The sequence below is a fragment of the Lissotriton vulgaris genome, unplaced genomic scaffold (genome assembly GCF_964263255.1).
Source record: "Lissotriton vulgaris unplaced genomic scaffold, aLisVul1.2 SCAFFOLD_2330, whole genome shotgun sequence".
In the NCBI taxonomy this organism is placed as follows: domain Eukaryota; kingdom Metazoa; phylum Chordata; class Amphibia; order Caudata; family Salamandridae; genus Lissotriton; species Lissotriton vulgaris.
This window is the reverse complement of record NW_028253741.1, coordinates 154,094-168,488: the sequence shown is the minus strand read 5'-3', so window position 1 is coordinate 168,488 and position 14,395 is coordinate 154,094. Positions and strand designations below refer to the sequence as shown.

The window sequence follows — 14,395 nt, the reverse complement described above, 5'->3', positions numbered from 1 at the left end:
GGTTCAGGTAATAGGGCTGCCCCTGTTGGTGGTAACCATCTATCAGTGAATGACTTTACAGGTAGGGTGCTGTACTTAAATTGAAGGCAGAGTTTCCTTGCTAGTGGAGGGCCAATTTCATCAATGGTACTTTCATAAAAAGCCATTGCTTTCCTGTCAATGAAAGACACAGGTAAAGAGCCCTTGCAATGTCTAACGTTGTCTATTGCTACACTCTCAAGGAATATTCCTTTGATGGTGGCTTCGTCAATTAAACACATAAGGCCCGATTCACAGAAATAATTTAAGACAAAATTAGTAGTCTTAAATTAGGATTTTATCTTAAATTAGGATTTTGTCTTAAATTAGGATTTTGTCCTAAATTAGGATTTTGTCCTTAATTAGAATTTTGTCCTAAATTAGGATTTTGTCCTAAATTAGGATTTTGTCCTAAATGAGGATTTTCTCTTAAATTAGGATTTTGTCTTAAATTAAACTTAAGTCTAACTTAAATGTGTCCTAAGTTTAACTTAAGACAAAATCCTAACTTCACAATCAATGCCAATAGATCAACATTCTGCACTCTATCTTGTGGGCAATTCTGTTTTGGGGCGAATTGTGCGGAGGTTGATTAACATCCACTAACCGTGCGCTGTAGTTCAGCTTGAAACTTTAACTTGTTTCTTCTCCTGTTTTAATTCATTATTTACAAAAGTTCATGACTCCATTTTTTTCTTTAACTTAGAATTTTATTGATCAGATACTTTTCTTGATTCATTCACGAATATTTAACATTTCATATCCTTGAGTAATCATAATATCCTTACAACTCTGCCCAATGCATTTCGGGTCAGGTCATGTGACCCTTCGTCAGGGGCCTGTGAATAAAGACGAATACAGGACCATCACCTTCAGTATCATATGAACATAAAACACTTCTTAAATGTACCAACAGTAAAAATAGAATAAAAATAATTAATATGCTAATTTAAATCATGAGTATGTCGAAATAACCAATAGATAAGACATGTCCTATTAAAGTGAGCTGGTGATATGGTGGTCCGTGGCTTAAATAAATAGCGGGTGATGGATAACCTCGATGACTGGTCAAGGATTGTCAAGATCCGAGTACGAAGTACTGCAATAGTGCGCATAAGAGGGAAAAGCACTTACACAAGTATGCGGGTCGATTTAAAGTTAAAGCAGGGATAACGTAAAAAGGTGCGCGTGACGCCAAAATCGTGCACAGAGGGTAAAGTGACACTTACGCGAGTCGGTAGAATATCAGCAATTCCACGAGTAGCGGGCGGGTACATCAAGAAAGCTCCCATGGATACCGGGCCGGTAGAAGGAGAACACTCGCGGTAGTGTTTTTAAAGAGCGAGCCGGGTTCCGATCACGTGAGCGGGTGTTGGTAAAGGAAGTCGAGAAAAGACTTCTGATGGTGTTATAAGCAGGATATCGAACATCAAGGGGAGATGTCCAAATTGAAAATAATTCATATGGAAAGGTGGATAATGTGTGCGCTCGAGGAAAAAATAATAAATAAAGAACATGAAATACGTAAAGGAGTCCCGTCGTCAGGGTTTACTGAAGGACATGTGGAAACTGAAAACGGACTAAGAAGAAACTAACAATAGTGAAAAGACGAAAAGTGAAGTGTAGGGTGTGAGGTTAGACGTAAATAGGTACAGGAAATTGCTATTAGTATTCAAAATGGCTATACATTCCATTATACTATAATGATAATAGTATAACTGTGAATCAACATTGATATATACATGGTCACAATTGGAAATGCCGGTGGGGCATTTTCTTAGAACATTACGTTTCAAGAGTTCCCAAGCGGGGGTTAGAAAGGTCCTTAATGATGCCTTTTATAGGAAACATGAAAATTCTATCCGGTCATTCATCCTGGATGGTTGTAGGCTGTTTAATTTCTTGATCCAGAAAAATTCGGCTCTCAGCCTTTGTTTTGTGGGGTCCATGTCACTGCGTTGTGGTATAGTCTCCAATACCGTGAATCTCAGTTGGGAGATTTGGTGATTTGCTTCAGCCCAATGATTGGCTATAGTTGATTTTTGGTTATGCAGTCGGATATTTGATTTGTGTTCTGTTATCCGTATTTTAATTTTCCTTTCCGTCTGACCTACATATATCTTGCCACATGGGCATTTGATGGCGTAGATAGTATTAGTAGTGTCGCAGGTGCTGTTATGTTTTAAGTCAATTTCATAACCTTGGGTAGGATGTCTGAATTTGTTGCCCACTATAACATTGTTACAGTGGGTGCAGTTGAAGCATTTGCGCATTCCTTTGAATTCAGATTTTTTCATTTGATAAGGAGTGGTGGTTAAGATTTCTTTTAGATTTTTTGATCTTTGGAATGCGAATGTAATGTTTTCATTGTACAGGTCTTTCAAATCTGGTTCCATTTTAATTAAATTCCAGTGAGTTTTGATGATCTTTTTGATTTTCATGGCTTCTGTTGAGTATTTGAGTACACATACTGTTTTTTGTTCTGTTAAGTTCGACTTAGGTATAAAGAGTCTTTCTCTTGGGATAGCTTTAATTCTTTTCATGGATTCATCTAGAACAGTGGTTGGATATCCTCTTTCAAGGTATCTGTTGATTTGATCTTGCATGGAAATTTCTAGTTGTTGTGAGTTTGATGTGATACGTTTCAACCTGATTAATTGTGATATAGGTAGATGTTTTTTCAAAGTGATGGGATGAAAACTTTGGAAATGCAGGCTTGAATTCCTGTCGGTAGGCTTGATATGGACTTGAGTGAGGAATTTGAGGTCAGTCATATTGACTTTTACGTCCAAGAAAACGATGGATTCTTGGTGAATATTGTGGGTGAATTTGATTCTTTCATATCTGGTGTTGATTGTACTGATGTTGTTTTCAAGTGTCGTTTTGTCTCCTTGCCATAGAAGAAAAATATCGTCTATGTATCTTCTAAATACTACTAGATTGTTTTTCCAGTCTGGATTGTTAAGGATGAAATCAGTCTCGAATTTAGACATGAAGATACATGCATATGCTGGGGCTCCCCGAAGCCCATAGATGTTCCATTACTTTGGTTGTAAAAGCACTGTTTCCATTCAAAATAACTATGAAATAGAGCGAATTGCATTAATTCCAGGAGGAATATTTTATGGCTTTCATCCATCTCATTTCTTTTAAGTAGGCTCCATTCCAAGGCTTCCATTCCTTTGTTGTGGGGGATCGAGGTGTAAAGCGAGGTCACGTCTATTGTGCATAGCCAGTATTCTTTCCCAGGTAGAAGAATCACTTCATTGAGTATTTTTAGGAAATCAGTCGTGTCCTTTATGTATGTGTTACCTTCTTGAACAATTGGTTGAAGGAACCAGTCAATGTATTGTCCTAACGGTTCGGAGATTGATCCACAAGCAGAGACTATTGGTCTGAATGGTGGGTTTTTCTTATCCTTGTGGATTTTAGGTAACATGTATAGTTTGGGTCTTCTTGGGTATTTTGTCTCCAGAAATTGATGGGTCTTTTTACTGATTATTTTCATGTCAAGTGCTTTGTCTGTTATCTGTTTTAGTATGCTCTTGTATTCATCTGTCGGATCAGTATCAAGTGGCATATATGTATTGATGTCTTTCACATGAGTGTTTACACTTTCAATGTAGAAATTGGTGTCCATTACTATTAGGGCTCCCCCTTTGTCGGCTCTTTGAAAAGTCAGTGTGCACAGAGACCAAAAAACTGTTTTCAATTCTGTTTTGGGCCATGTCTATTGGATAGGAGGATCAGCAGTGTGCTTATGGGGAAATTCAGTAGGGTCATTTTAATCCTTTGCTCCACTATGGAAAGACGCTCTGAGTATGAATAACTCCACAACTCTGCACCATATAACCCCCCCCCCCCCCCCAGGGCCTTTACATTGTATATTTCCAGTGCTCAAGCTATTCTTCTGGATGAGGTTTTTCTATGGATTTTCCCTATCTAGGCAGTATTTTGGATCAGGATAAATATGCTTTTTTCACCTGTGGCATCCAGCGTAAATTCTTGGTCAATTTATACCCAAATACTCAAAACTGGGCACTACATCTATGGTTGTATTAACCACCAACATCCTACTCTTACACAAACTGTGTCTGTCTGGTGCAGTCTTTCAGTTACCACCAGTACCAGTCAGACAAAAAAATGAGTGGGCACAGGATGACTATGCAATAACTGCTGAACTAAAATCCACTGCCACTACTGCTTGGCAATTCAGAGCTCTCACTATGGTAGAATGTACACATTGAATGTATCCACTTTCTGTACATACAAGCTATGCTATCACATATTTACAGATAAAGCACCTACATTGTACTCTGAGTCTGTCAAGTCCACTTGAAATAAATACAAGGCACTACTCTGAATTATTGCTAGAACTTTAACTGTTAAATGTAAAACTGCAGACATGGTACTTGACAAATGATCTAGATAAAAATATTCTCAATCACTAACAAATTCCCATGGACCTGCACTCACACAAATCACAATGCTCTATGTTTTCATTATCTGGCTCTTTTTAATTTGTACAGCTAGTGGATGCATCGGTTGCGGGATCCTCCCTAATACTGATATCAATACCGCTCAGTCCAGAACTCTCCCTGGAAACATAACTTATTTTTAAGATTGCGCATTTGGCAAATAAGGTCGACCCTTGCGGATAGCTAAGCAGTCTGGCCTAGATATGAATTTATCTATCATGAGTATTAGGAGGTATTTATATCTCTGCCAAAACTCTGACCAGAAAGATTACAATTCCCCAAATTATTTTATGATCATTGGAAACCATCTTTGTCAGGGGCCTATAAGGGCAATCGCCCAGATACGCGGTCGGGGGGTCACCAGGAAGGCCAATCACCCCGAAACACCTGTGCAGGAATGCACAGAAATGCCAGCACTGACTGCACCAACTGAAGGGGAACACCTTCTTGCTTGTGAGTCAATGAAATTAGAGCAAACTGTATTTACCAGAATGCTATGGAGCACTGTTGGTAAGATGCCAGCAGTGTGCTCCCTCCCCCTGCATTATTTAGAATAATTCTGATGCACCGGAGGTAAGATGAAAAATTAGTAGGGTGTAAAGTCTAGAGTCCATATAGCTTTGTATGGGTTAACCATTGACATGTTATGCCGCAAAGCAAATGTTTTCTTTTTCAGTGAATGTTCCAATGCCTTTCTCTTGCTCTCTTCTTATAGCCCCCTTAATCACCACTCCCCTCGAAACCCTGGATGCCTTGGTTGAAGAGGTAGCCACCTTCATGTGTGTCGTGGATTCCTACCCAGAGCCAGAGATCACCTGGACACGCAATAGCATTCCGATCAGGTAGGTGGCGGATAACACATTTTCTGTCATGCCATTTAAAGAAAGATACTTTACGTCTCTGTAGTGCATAGCAGTGTCATATGCTGTTTAAATCAAATTAGATTATGCTCTTTACTCCTTACATTTGTTTCTCATGACACAATGTCGGTCTTTTTAATTGCTTACTGAAAGTCAATTACTTCTGTTAGCCATTTTAAATACAAAAAACTAAATGGGGTCAAAGAAACTATTTGGGTATGGTTTGTAGCCCACTTTATGAATGATATGTGGGGGCCATTTAGACTTTAAATTCCAGACCATCTCTTTTTAATTATTATTATGTAGAAGCAAACATATAAATTCCAGACCATCTCATTCCGTCTTTCTCTCTCAATCTACCTCAGCCTGTGTTTCTTTCTGTGCCACTGATGCTTTTCTTTTCGCTCTCTAAACACTTTATTGGCATACCATATGGGATTAGTTATTGCTGAAACGTTTCATATCCACACCTATTCGAAGGTTTCACAGCTATTTTATGTATGAGTTCTGTGATTCGTTGCTGATATCACAATCAAAAAAGTATTCTGCGGCCACTTTGATATTTTCTGTCGTCAGAAAGTCTGTGTTTGGGATTCTTCATTGGGAGCAGATGGTTTCCTGGGTTATAATTACCAAAAAAGAAACTTGTCATATTCATTAATCCACTGTCTGCGGTTCTCAGTGTGATGGCTGCCTTTGTGTTCAGATATAGAAGATGTTGATACTCTATTTCTGGTAAAAAAAAATTTGGAGAGGCGTATCTCAGTTTATGGTGGATGGAGTTGATGTCTTCGAAAAAGCCTCCGGCCAGGTAGATTGGAGACTCACATTTTGCATATCTTATAAACAACCTCTGTTCCCAAGCCTTTTTTATGGACAATTCTGCTTTCGTTTCATTCAAGGTCCCGGCACTAGGCACATTTTCTCCAATTCTTTTCTTTATTGCATTGTAATTACAGTGGATAAGGATATGCACTGAAATCCCTGAAATCTACTATTTCTGTGGATTTTCATGCATGCTCCTATTTATTTTTGCATAACCCTTAAAACTCCTAATCTACATAAACTGGAGGAGGAAATAGCAACTGGGTGTGTGTATCTATCTATATACATATATATAAAATTATATTGTAATTGCATTTATATAGCGCTTACTACCCCTGATGAGGCATCAAAGCACTTTTTCAGCGAGTAGCACGCTACTCCGTAACCCATAAAGGATTAGTGTTGAATTAATGTTGGGAAATTTGAAAGTAATTTGAGTGGTGGGTATATTAGTCAGTTATTTGGATTGAGTTGGATAGTGGAGGGACAGAAGAGGGAAAAAGGCTTGCATTTATATAGAGCTTGCTACCCTTGATGAGGTGTTGAAGTGATTTTTTAGCGAGTAGCACGCTACTCCGGAACCCATTAAGGATTAGTGGTGAATTAGAATAGTGAAATATGAAAATTAATTTGAGAGGTGGACATGTTAGTCTGTTATTTGGATTGAAAAGGATAGTGGAGGGATGGAAGAGGAAGGATTTTTGTGGGTTTGTTTTGGAGGTCATAGCAGTATTAGGAGGCTTGGGATGAGTAAAACGGAAGTGGAGGGGGAAGAGTCAGAGGGAAGGGTTTGCAAAGGCTTGTTTTGGTGGATAGGCATAGTAAAAGAGGTATGAGATTATGCAGAGGGGTAGAGTAGGGAAGAATGTAGAAAGGGTTATGTTGGGGATCATAGTAGTGGTATGAGGTTTCGGGTGAATGAGAGAGTGGAGGGAGAGGATATATTGATAAGGTATAGGGTGAGAAATAGGGTAGTGCATTGTAAAGAGTAGTATAAAGAGGTTTGTGATAATATATATATATATATACCCAACTTTAAAAAAAATATTTGTGAATCAGGCCAGAAATGTGCACTTTATACAATGAGCTGAATGCAATAGGAGCCCAACCATTTTTGAAATCACATTAAAGGAAGAATCTAGTTCCTCCATGACTGCCAAGCAGAGGTCAACAATTAGGCTCCAATTCTATGAATCCAAAAGGTCTGTGCTGCAAAACACACAATATCAGTTTCATGCTACAAACCATTATGAACACCGGCTAAGGTTGACCTTGCAAAGTTCAAACTGTTGTATGGCTGAATATGAGGGCAAAAATATTATTCCAACAAAATATCATGAAAGTAAGTTTATATAGGTAGTATAGTTTTACTATTCTTAACTCCACATCTAAGGACCTTCCTAATATACATATTGTCAAGGTACATCTATGTGAAGTTTAGTATAGTAAACCTATGCTTACCTATTTAATTGTACCTTCATAATATTTTGGGCCTTGATATTTTTACCTCAATATTTTAGTCCAATGATATTCTATTGTCAATATATTCTAGTGTAATACTGCTCAAACATGATGATTTTGTAAAACTTAAATCTATAAAAATTATATATTATTGGGCACATGCCTAATTCCAATCACCCTGTTTAAAAGTACTTAGGGTGTGCAAAACACACTTTAACACTTCCACAGTGCATTCACAAGCTCCACCTCCTTCTGTGAGATGGGCGTGCCAGGAATCACTGAGAATTTGATGAGGACCCATGTAATTGAGACTGGTCCTAGTAAATGCGGGAATGTGATGTTAAAATCCAAGGACATCTCAAATATAAAGAGAGGGGGACTTCCTGACTGAGGCGTGTGGAGCAGGAATTTATTTAATCCCGATTACGCCACCTTATTCTACATACAATATTATTCGCAAAGGTAAGGAAATAACAAAGCTTTGAAGTGTATCTATAGCGATAAGGAAATTTTAAATTTTGTATGAGGTAAGACTGGAAAACCCACAGAGTCACCAGGACCATACAATAATTCTGGTGAGGCAGCAATTTAAGCTGTGTCAGAAAGTCTGCAATAGCAGTGGCTAGGATCTTAAGAAACCCCACATATAAGGTTAATGACATCTCTAAAACAAGCCTGAAGAAGGAGGTTGGGCCTGTGTTAACCCTCCGAAACGCGTTGCTCTTTGGCACGTATAATATGTTCCTATGAAATTGACTGTGCATTATATGATTCCTTGTCATTGTTAATGAATATATGTACTGTTGTTTAATGAATTTTTAAACATTGAAATATTTTTTATACTTATTGTTTTTAATGTGTTATATAAATGTGACATTTTTCTGTGTAAAACCAATTCAATAAATTCCATTAGGAATGAAATATTTGTTATAATAATATTTTGAGAATTATTCTTCTGGCTACTCAATATACTGACCCGCTGTGAATTGATTGTAATTAGTGTGTGAGTGAAGTTTGGATGCTGCTTGGAAAACTGGTATGTTATAACAAATCCCAAAGGGAATTATTTCTAGACTTAAAATCCAGGGACACCCTTATAATCAAAGGAAGTGTAGGTGCATGAGCTTCTCCACGTTTCCTGTGGAGAATTAACACATTGTACAGTTCATTTGTATCATAGAAATAATTAGTAACTGGAATATTGTCCAGCTGGTAGAAACTCTACCTGGTTAGTGTTAGATTTGCACACTTTATTGTACCGTTCGTATAAATTTAGATGTACATGCTTAGTGATTTTTGTGTATCTCATGAAAGTCATATATATATATTTAAACCTTACGATAAAATCTACCAGGAGCAGAATTACAACTTTTAAAATGTATTTGCAAATAAGGGAGATGTACGCTCTATTGGTAAAAAGTACATTAATAGAGTTACCAAAGTTTGACTAACTGACTTTACTTTAAAGATATTTTATTGCTATTTGCAAGTGTTCTCTTTTAAGGATAAACTACTTTCAGCGCTTCAGATTGTGAATGACTGGATGGAAAGCCCCAGAACACTGCGCTCTCAGGGGAAGCAGAGGAGGGAAAGAACTGACAGGAGTGCCTTTTTTAACATCAAGCAAAATAGTGTTGTGTTCTGACTTTCCCACAATAAGTTCTGGAATCTTTTCAATTTCATTTTTTGCTTTTCTCCTGTGTTCTGACCTGACCACCCAATGTGTTTTCGTCTTTATTGTTTGAGGGATTTGTAATATGGTGCCTATGGAAATTTGCTTTGAAGCACAGATTATGTGTGAGGCAGATCATTGGCCGGCAGTGGGGAACTGCCTGGATGCCTACAGGCGAGAAATCCATAAAAGGCTACTGTAAGAAATAAATTGTTCACACACTTTATTGCCAGGTCACACTGAACGTGTCCTAGTTTCCCTCAGTGGACCTTTAGAGAGCCAAGAAAGAAAAAAAGTGAAAGGCCTGATTTTTCACTTTCAAAAAAATTAACATGGTCCGATTACTATCTTCAACATGTTCAAATATGATTAAGTGAGAGAAGTTACGAGAAAACAAAGAAATATTCACCCAAAACAGTATATGGATTGCAGAAGAAATGCTATTCCAATTTGAAAATATGAAATCTCAGTTAACATCTTTGCCCGCATAATAAGGACCTGAGTGGTTAGGACAGCTTAACTAGGGTAAGTGTCTTTCATTCAGGTTTGTACTAATCCTTTTTCATGCATTTCATCCCACATGTATGGCTTTTAGACATTGATACACTGAGCCATTATTTTATTTGGTATATTACAGAAGTGATTATAGTTACCAGTATAGTCGCCGCATTTGCAACTCAGTATTGTCCAGTTATCCATTTTCTGCTTCTGTGTACATTCAGTGTTTTACTTTACTGTGCTTTGAAGAGAGAGACAGTATCTAGACTTAACAGATAATTTATAAAAGGTAAGGTAGAAGTGTGTCACTTTCCTCTGATCTGCAAGAGGAAGGCAGTAAGAAGTTTCATTTTAAAGAAATTTGGGAGCTGGATGGTGAAACTTGTGAGATCAAGTCAGCAGATGTTGCATTTGTTGGTGTCTATGTAGCTTTGTGTGCATTCATGTGATCATGGAATCATGTGTGCCTTTGTATGTGTGAATGCACAAATGTGTACATGTACACACATACTTGCGGCATGTGGCTGTAGATACCCACATAAACCTGCAGCATCTGAAACCGCACTGTTCTACTAATGTGAGATGTATCCAGTAGAATAGTGCTTAACCACATGTGCTCCTGAGATTAGCCTTGACTGCTTGCGCCACACTACCTAGAGCATGGGTACTCACAAACTTTCTCTCGGGTGCCAAATTTACAGTTTGGTTTGTGTCCGAGGGCCGCATCGGTGGGGGGGCAGGGTCAGTGGGGGAGGGGGAGGGGCTAGAGCAACAACATAAAACTGACCATGAGGTTGATCATAGGTCCCTGCAGCGGACGCCTTCGTCCACTGAGCCGTCCCGGCATACACACATCTCTCTCGGTCCCCCTCCCTCTCTCTAGCTCTCTCTCCCTCTCATCCTCCCTCTCTCCTGTCTTCCTCTGTCTCACTCAGACTGTCTCACTCCCTCTCTCTCACTCCCTCTCTCTCACTCCCTCTCCGTCCCCCTCCCTTTCCCTCCCTCTCACTCACTCTCTGTCTCACCCCCTTTCCCTCCCTCTCCGTCTCCTTCCCTTTCCCTCCCTCTCACTCCCTCCCTTTCCCTCCCTCTCTGTCTCCATCTCACTTCCTCTCCCTCCCTGTCTGTCTCACTCCCTCTCCGTCTCACTCACTCCCTCTCCCTCCCTCTCCCACTCATTCACTCACTCTCTCCCTCTCTCTCACTCGCTCACTCCCTCCCTCTCACTCCCTCCCATTCACTCCCTCCCTCTCACTCTCACTCACTCTCACTCACTCCCTCCCTCTCACTCACTCCCACTCACTCCCTCCCTCCCACTCACTCCCTCCCTCTCACTCACTCCCTCCCTCTCACTCACTCCATCCCTCCCTCTCACTCACTCCATCCCTCTCACTCACTCCATCCCTCTCACTCACTCCAACCCTCTCACTCCCTCCCTCTCACTCACTCCCTCCCTCTCACTCACTCACTGACTCCCACTCATTTACTCATTCTCTCTCACACACTCCCTCTCACTCTCACTCACTCCCTCTCACTCACTCACTCCCTCTCACTCACTCACTCCCTCTCACTCACTCCCTCTCACTCATTCTCACTCACTCTCACTCTGTCAGTCACTCTCTCACTCCCTCCCTCTCCCTCCCTCCCTCCCTCCCTCCCTCCCTCTCTCTCCCTCCCTCCCTCTCACTTCCTCTCTCCCACTCCCTCTCACTCACTCACTCACTCACTCACTCCCTCCCTCTCAGTCCCTCTCACTCACTCACTCCCTCTCATTCACTCCCTCCCTCTCACTCCCTCTCTCTCATTCACTCCCTCCCTCTCACACACTCCCACTCACTCCCTCTCACTCACTCACTCCCTCTCACTCATTTTCACTCACTCTCACTCTCTCAGTCACTCTCTCACTCCCTCCCTCTCCCTCCCTCCCTCCCTCTCTCTCTCCCTCCCTCCCTCTCACTCCCTCCCTCTCACTCCCTCTCACTCACTCACTCCCTCTCATTCACTCCCTCCCCCTCACTCACTCCCTCTCTCTCTCCCTCCCTCCCTCTCCCTCCCTCCCTTCCACTCCCTCCCTCTCACTCACTCACTCACTCCCTCCCTCGCACTCACTCCCTCTCATTCACCCCCTCCCTCTCACTCACTCACTCTCTCTCATTCACTCCCTCCCTCTCACTCACTCCCTCCCACTCACTCCCTCTAACTCACTCACTCCCTCTCACTCACTCACTCCCTCTCATTCACTCCCTCCCTCCCTCTCACTCACTCTCTCTCATTCACTCCCTCCCTCTCACTCACTCCCTCCCACTCACCCCCTCTCACTCTCTCCCACTCACTCCCTCTCACTCACTCCCTCCCACTCACTCCCTCTCACTCACTCACTCCCTCTCACTCATTCTCACTCACTCTCACTCTCTCAGCCACTCTCTCACTCACTCCCTCTCCCTCCCTCCCTCTCTCTCTCCCTCTCACTCCCTCCCTCTCACTCCCTCTCATTCACTCCCTCTCATTCACTCCCTCCCTTTCACTCACTCCCTCTCTCTCTCTCTCTCCCTCCCTCCCTCCCACTCCCTCCCTCTCACTCACTCACTCACTCACTCCCTCCCACCCACTCCCTCCCACTCACTCCCTCCCTCACTCCCTCCCTCCCACTCACTCCATCCCTCTCACTCACTTCATCCCTCTCACTCACTCCTGCTCACTCACTCCCTCTCACTCACTCAACTCATTTACTCACTCACTCCCACTAACTCCCTCTCCCTCACTCACTCCTTCTCCCTCACTCACTCCCTCTCCCTCACTAACTCCCTCTCCCTCACTCACTCCCTCTCAACCCCTCTCTCTCTCCCTCTCACACTCTCCCTCTCACACTCTCCCACTCACTCCCACTCACTCACTCACTCCCACTCACTCACTCCCACTCACTCACTCCCACTCATTTACTCATTCTCTCTCACTCCCTCTCAGTCACTCACTCCCTCTCCCTCACTCCCTCTCCCTCACTCCCTCTCACTCTCACTCCCTCTCACTCACTCCCTCCCTCTCACTCCTTCCCTCCCTCCCTCTCACTCACTCACTCCCTCTCACTTTCTCTCTCCCTCTCCGTCCCCCTCCCCCTCCCTTTCTCTCCCACTCCCTCTGTCACCTCACCCTGCCTGTGCACCAGCCGGGGCACACACACACTCACAGCCGCACCCTAGCACTTCACAGGTCATTAAAAGACCATTTGCATGTTAATGATGCCTTTGTATTTCACCTCTGCAGCTTTACTCTGGCCATTCCTAGGATCGCCCGGCTGGCAGCCCCCACAAAGCAGCAAGAGTCTCTCTCGCTGCTGCAGACACTTTAAAAAAAAACTCGGGAAACACAGGTATGATGTCTCGGGGGTCCGCGGGCCGCCAGGGAAGGCTTGCCGGGCCGCCACTGGCCCGCGGGCCGTACTATGAGTACCCCTGACCTAGAGGGTGAGCAGGGTTTATTTCTGGAGAGTAATCATTTGCCCTAACTTAGAAGAGAGGGTCCCTACTTGTCGCAAGTACATACCTGCCCCAACCAGAGACCCCCAATTCTAACATTGTTGGTCAGCGGTGGGGATTTGAACTTGTATTTGTACTAGACCCACAGTGATTGGTGTACATCACTAGTGAGTGCAGACCACTACGCCACCGCATACTACTGGTTTTTGATTTTGATTCCATTTTTGAGTAACTCTTCCAAGCATCATGTCTGTGAAAGGGAAGGCACCCCGTAAGGAGGCAGAAGTAGAGTTGGAATTTGTCATTGGGGATTTGTATTCATACAAAGTTGAGCAAATTAGGAAATTCTGCCACGAGTTTGAGTGCCCCATAAAGACTGCCTACAGGAAGGAGGAGCTACAGAGAATCTTGAAGGCCCATTGGGAGGCACAAGAGGGAAATGATGATGTGGATGCAGAGAATGGATTTCAAGTCACAGATCTGCCAGTGGGCAGAGTAGGCTTAGGGGCTGGCAGCAACCATTCCGGTAGGGGCCTCACCCCAGAAGAGTTACAAGAAAATCAGAGAGTAAGAGAATATGACTTGGAAGTCATGAAAATGAAATGAAGCAATCAGAAATGGATAAAGAGAGAGAAAAGGCGGCGGAGGAGAGCAAAAGTGCCCGCGCATTGGAGGAAAAGAAATTGCTTTTGGCTCATGAGTTGAGCATGAGAGAACTGGATCTTAAAGCCTCGGAGGTGGATGCCAGTTCTAATGGTGGCAGCGCACAACCAGTGCATGGGGGTAAAGTATATATTCCTAAGGATCTGGTACAGAATTACAATAGGAGTGAGGACATTTATGCCTGGTTTACTTCATATGAGATTGCATTGAGAATGAATGGTGTGCCTGAACAGCATTGGGGGGCGGGCCTGTGGACACATTTTGAGGCTTCTGGGAGGAGTGCTCTAGAGCCCTTAGAATTAGCAGGTACCATGACCTACCCCAATATGAAGGAGGCCTTACGCCTCAGGTATGGACTTATTCCAGAGCAGTACAGACTGCAGTTTAGCAATTCTAAGAAGAAAGAATCTGAGACTTGGATGGAGTGTGTGAATTTGTACTCGCGTG

General features: G+C 42.4%; 1 protein-coding gene across 1 annotated transcript in view; it reads left to right on the top strand.

Annotated features, from left to right (window-relative positions):
• Positions 1 to 14,395, top strand: part of LOC147660781 (muscle, skeletal receptor tyrosine protein kinase-like) — a gene marked incomplete at its 3' end in the record, with an annotated part of 233,936 nt that overhangs the window by 89,551 nt on the left and 129,990 nt on the right. Inside the window, exon 2 of the mRNA XM_086951470.1 lies at positions 5,212 to 5,338. Coding sequence (XP_086807596.1) covers positions 5,212 to 5,338 — 127 coding nt within the window. The remainder of the gene's footprint in view (positions 1 to 5,211; positions 5,339 to 14,395) is intronic.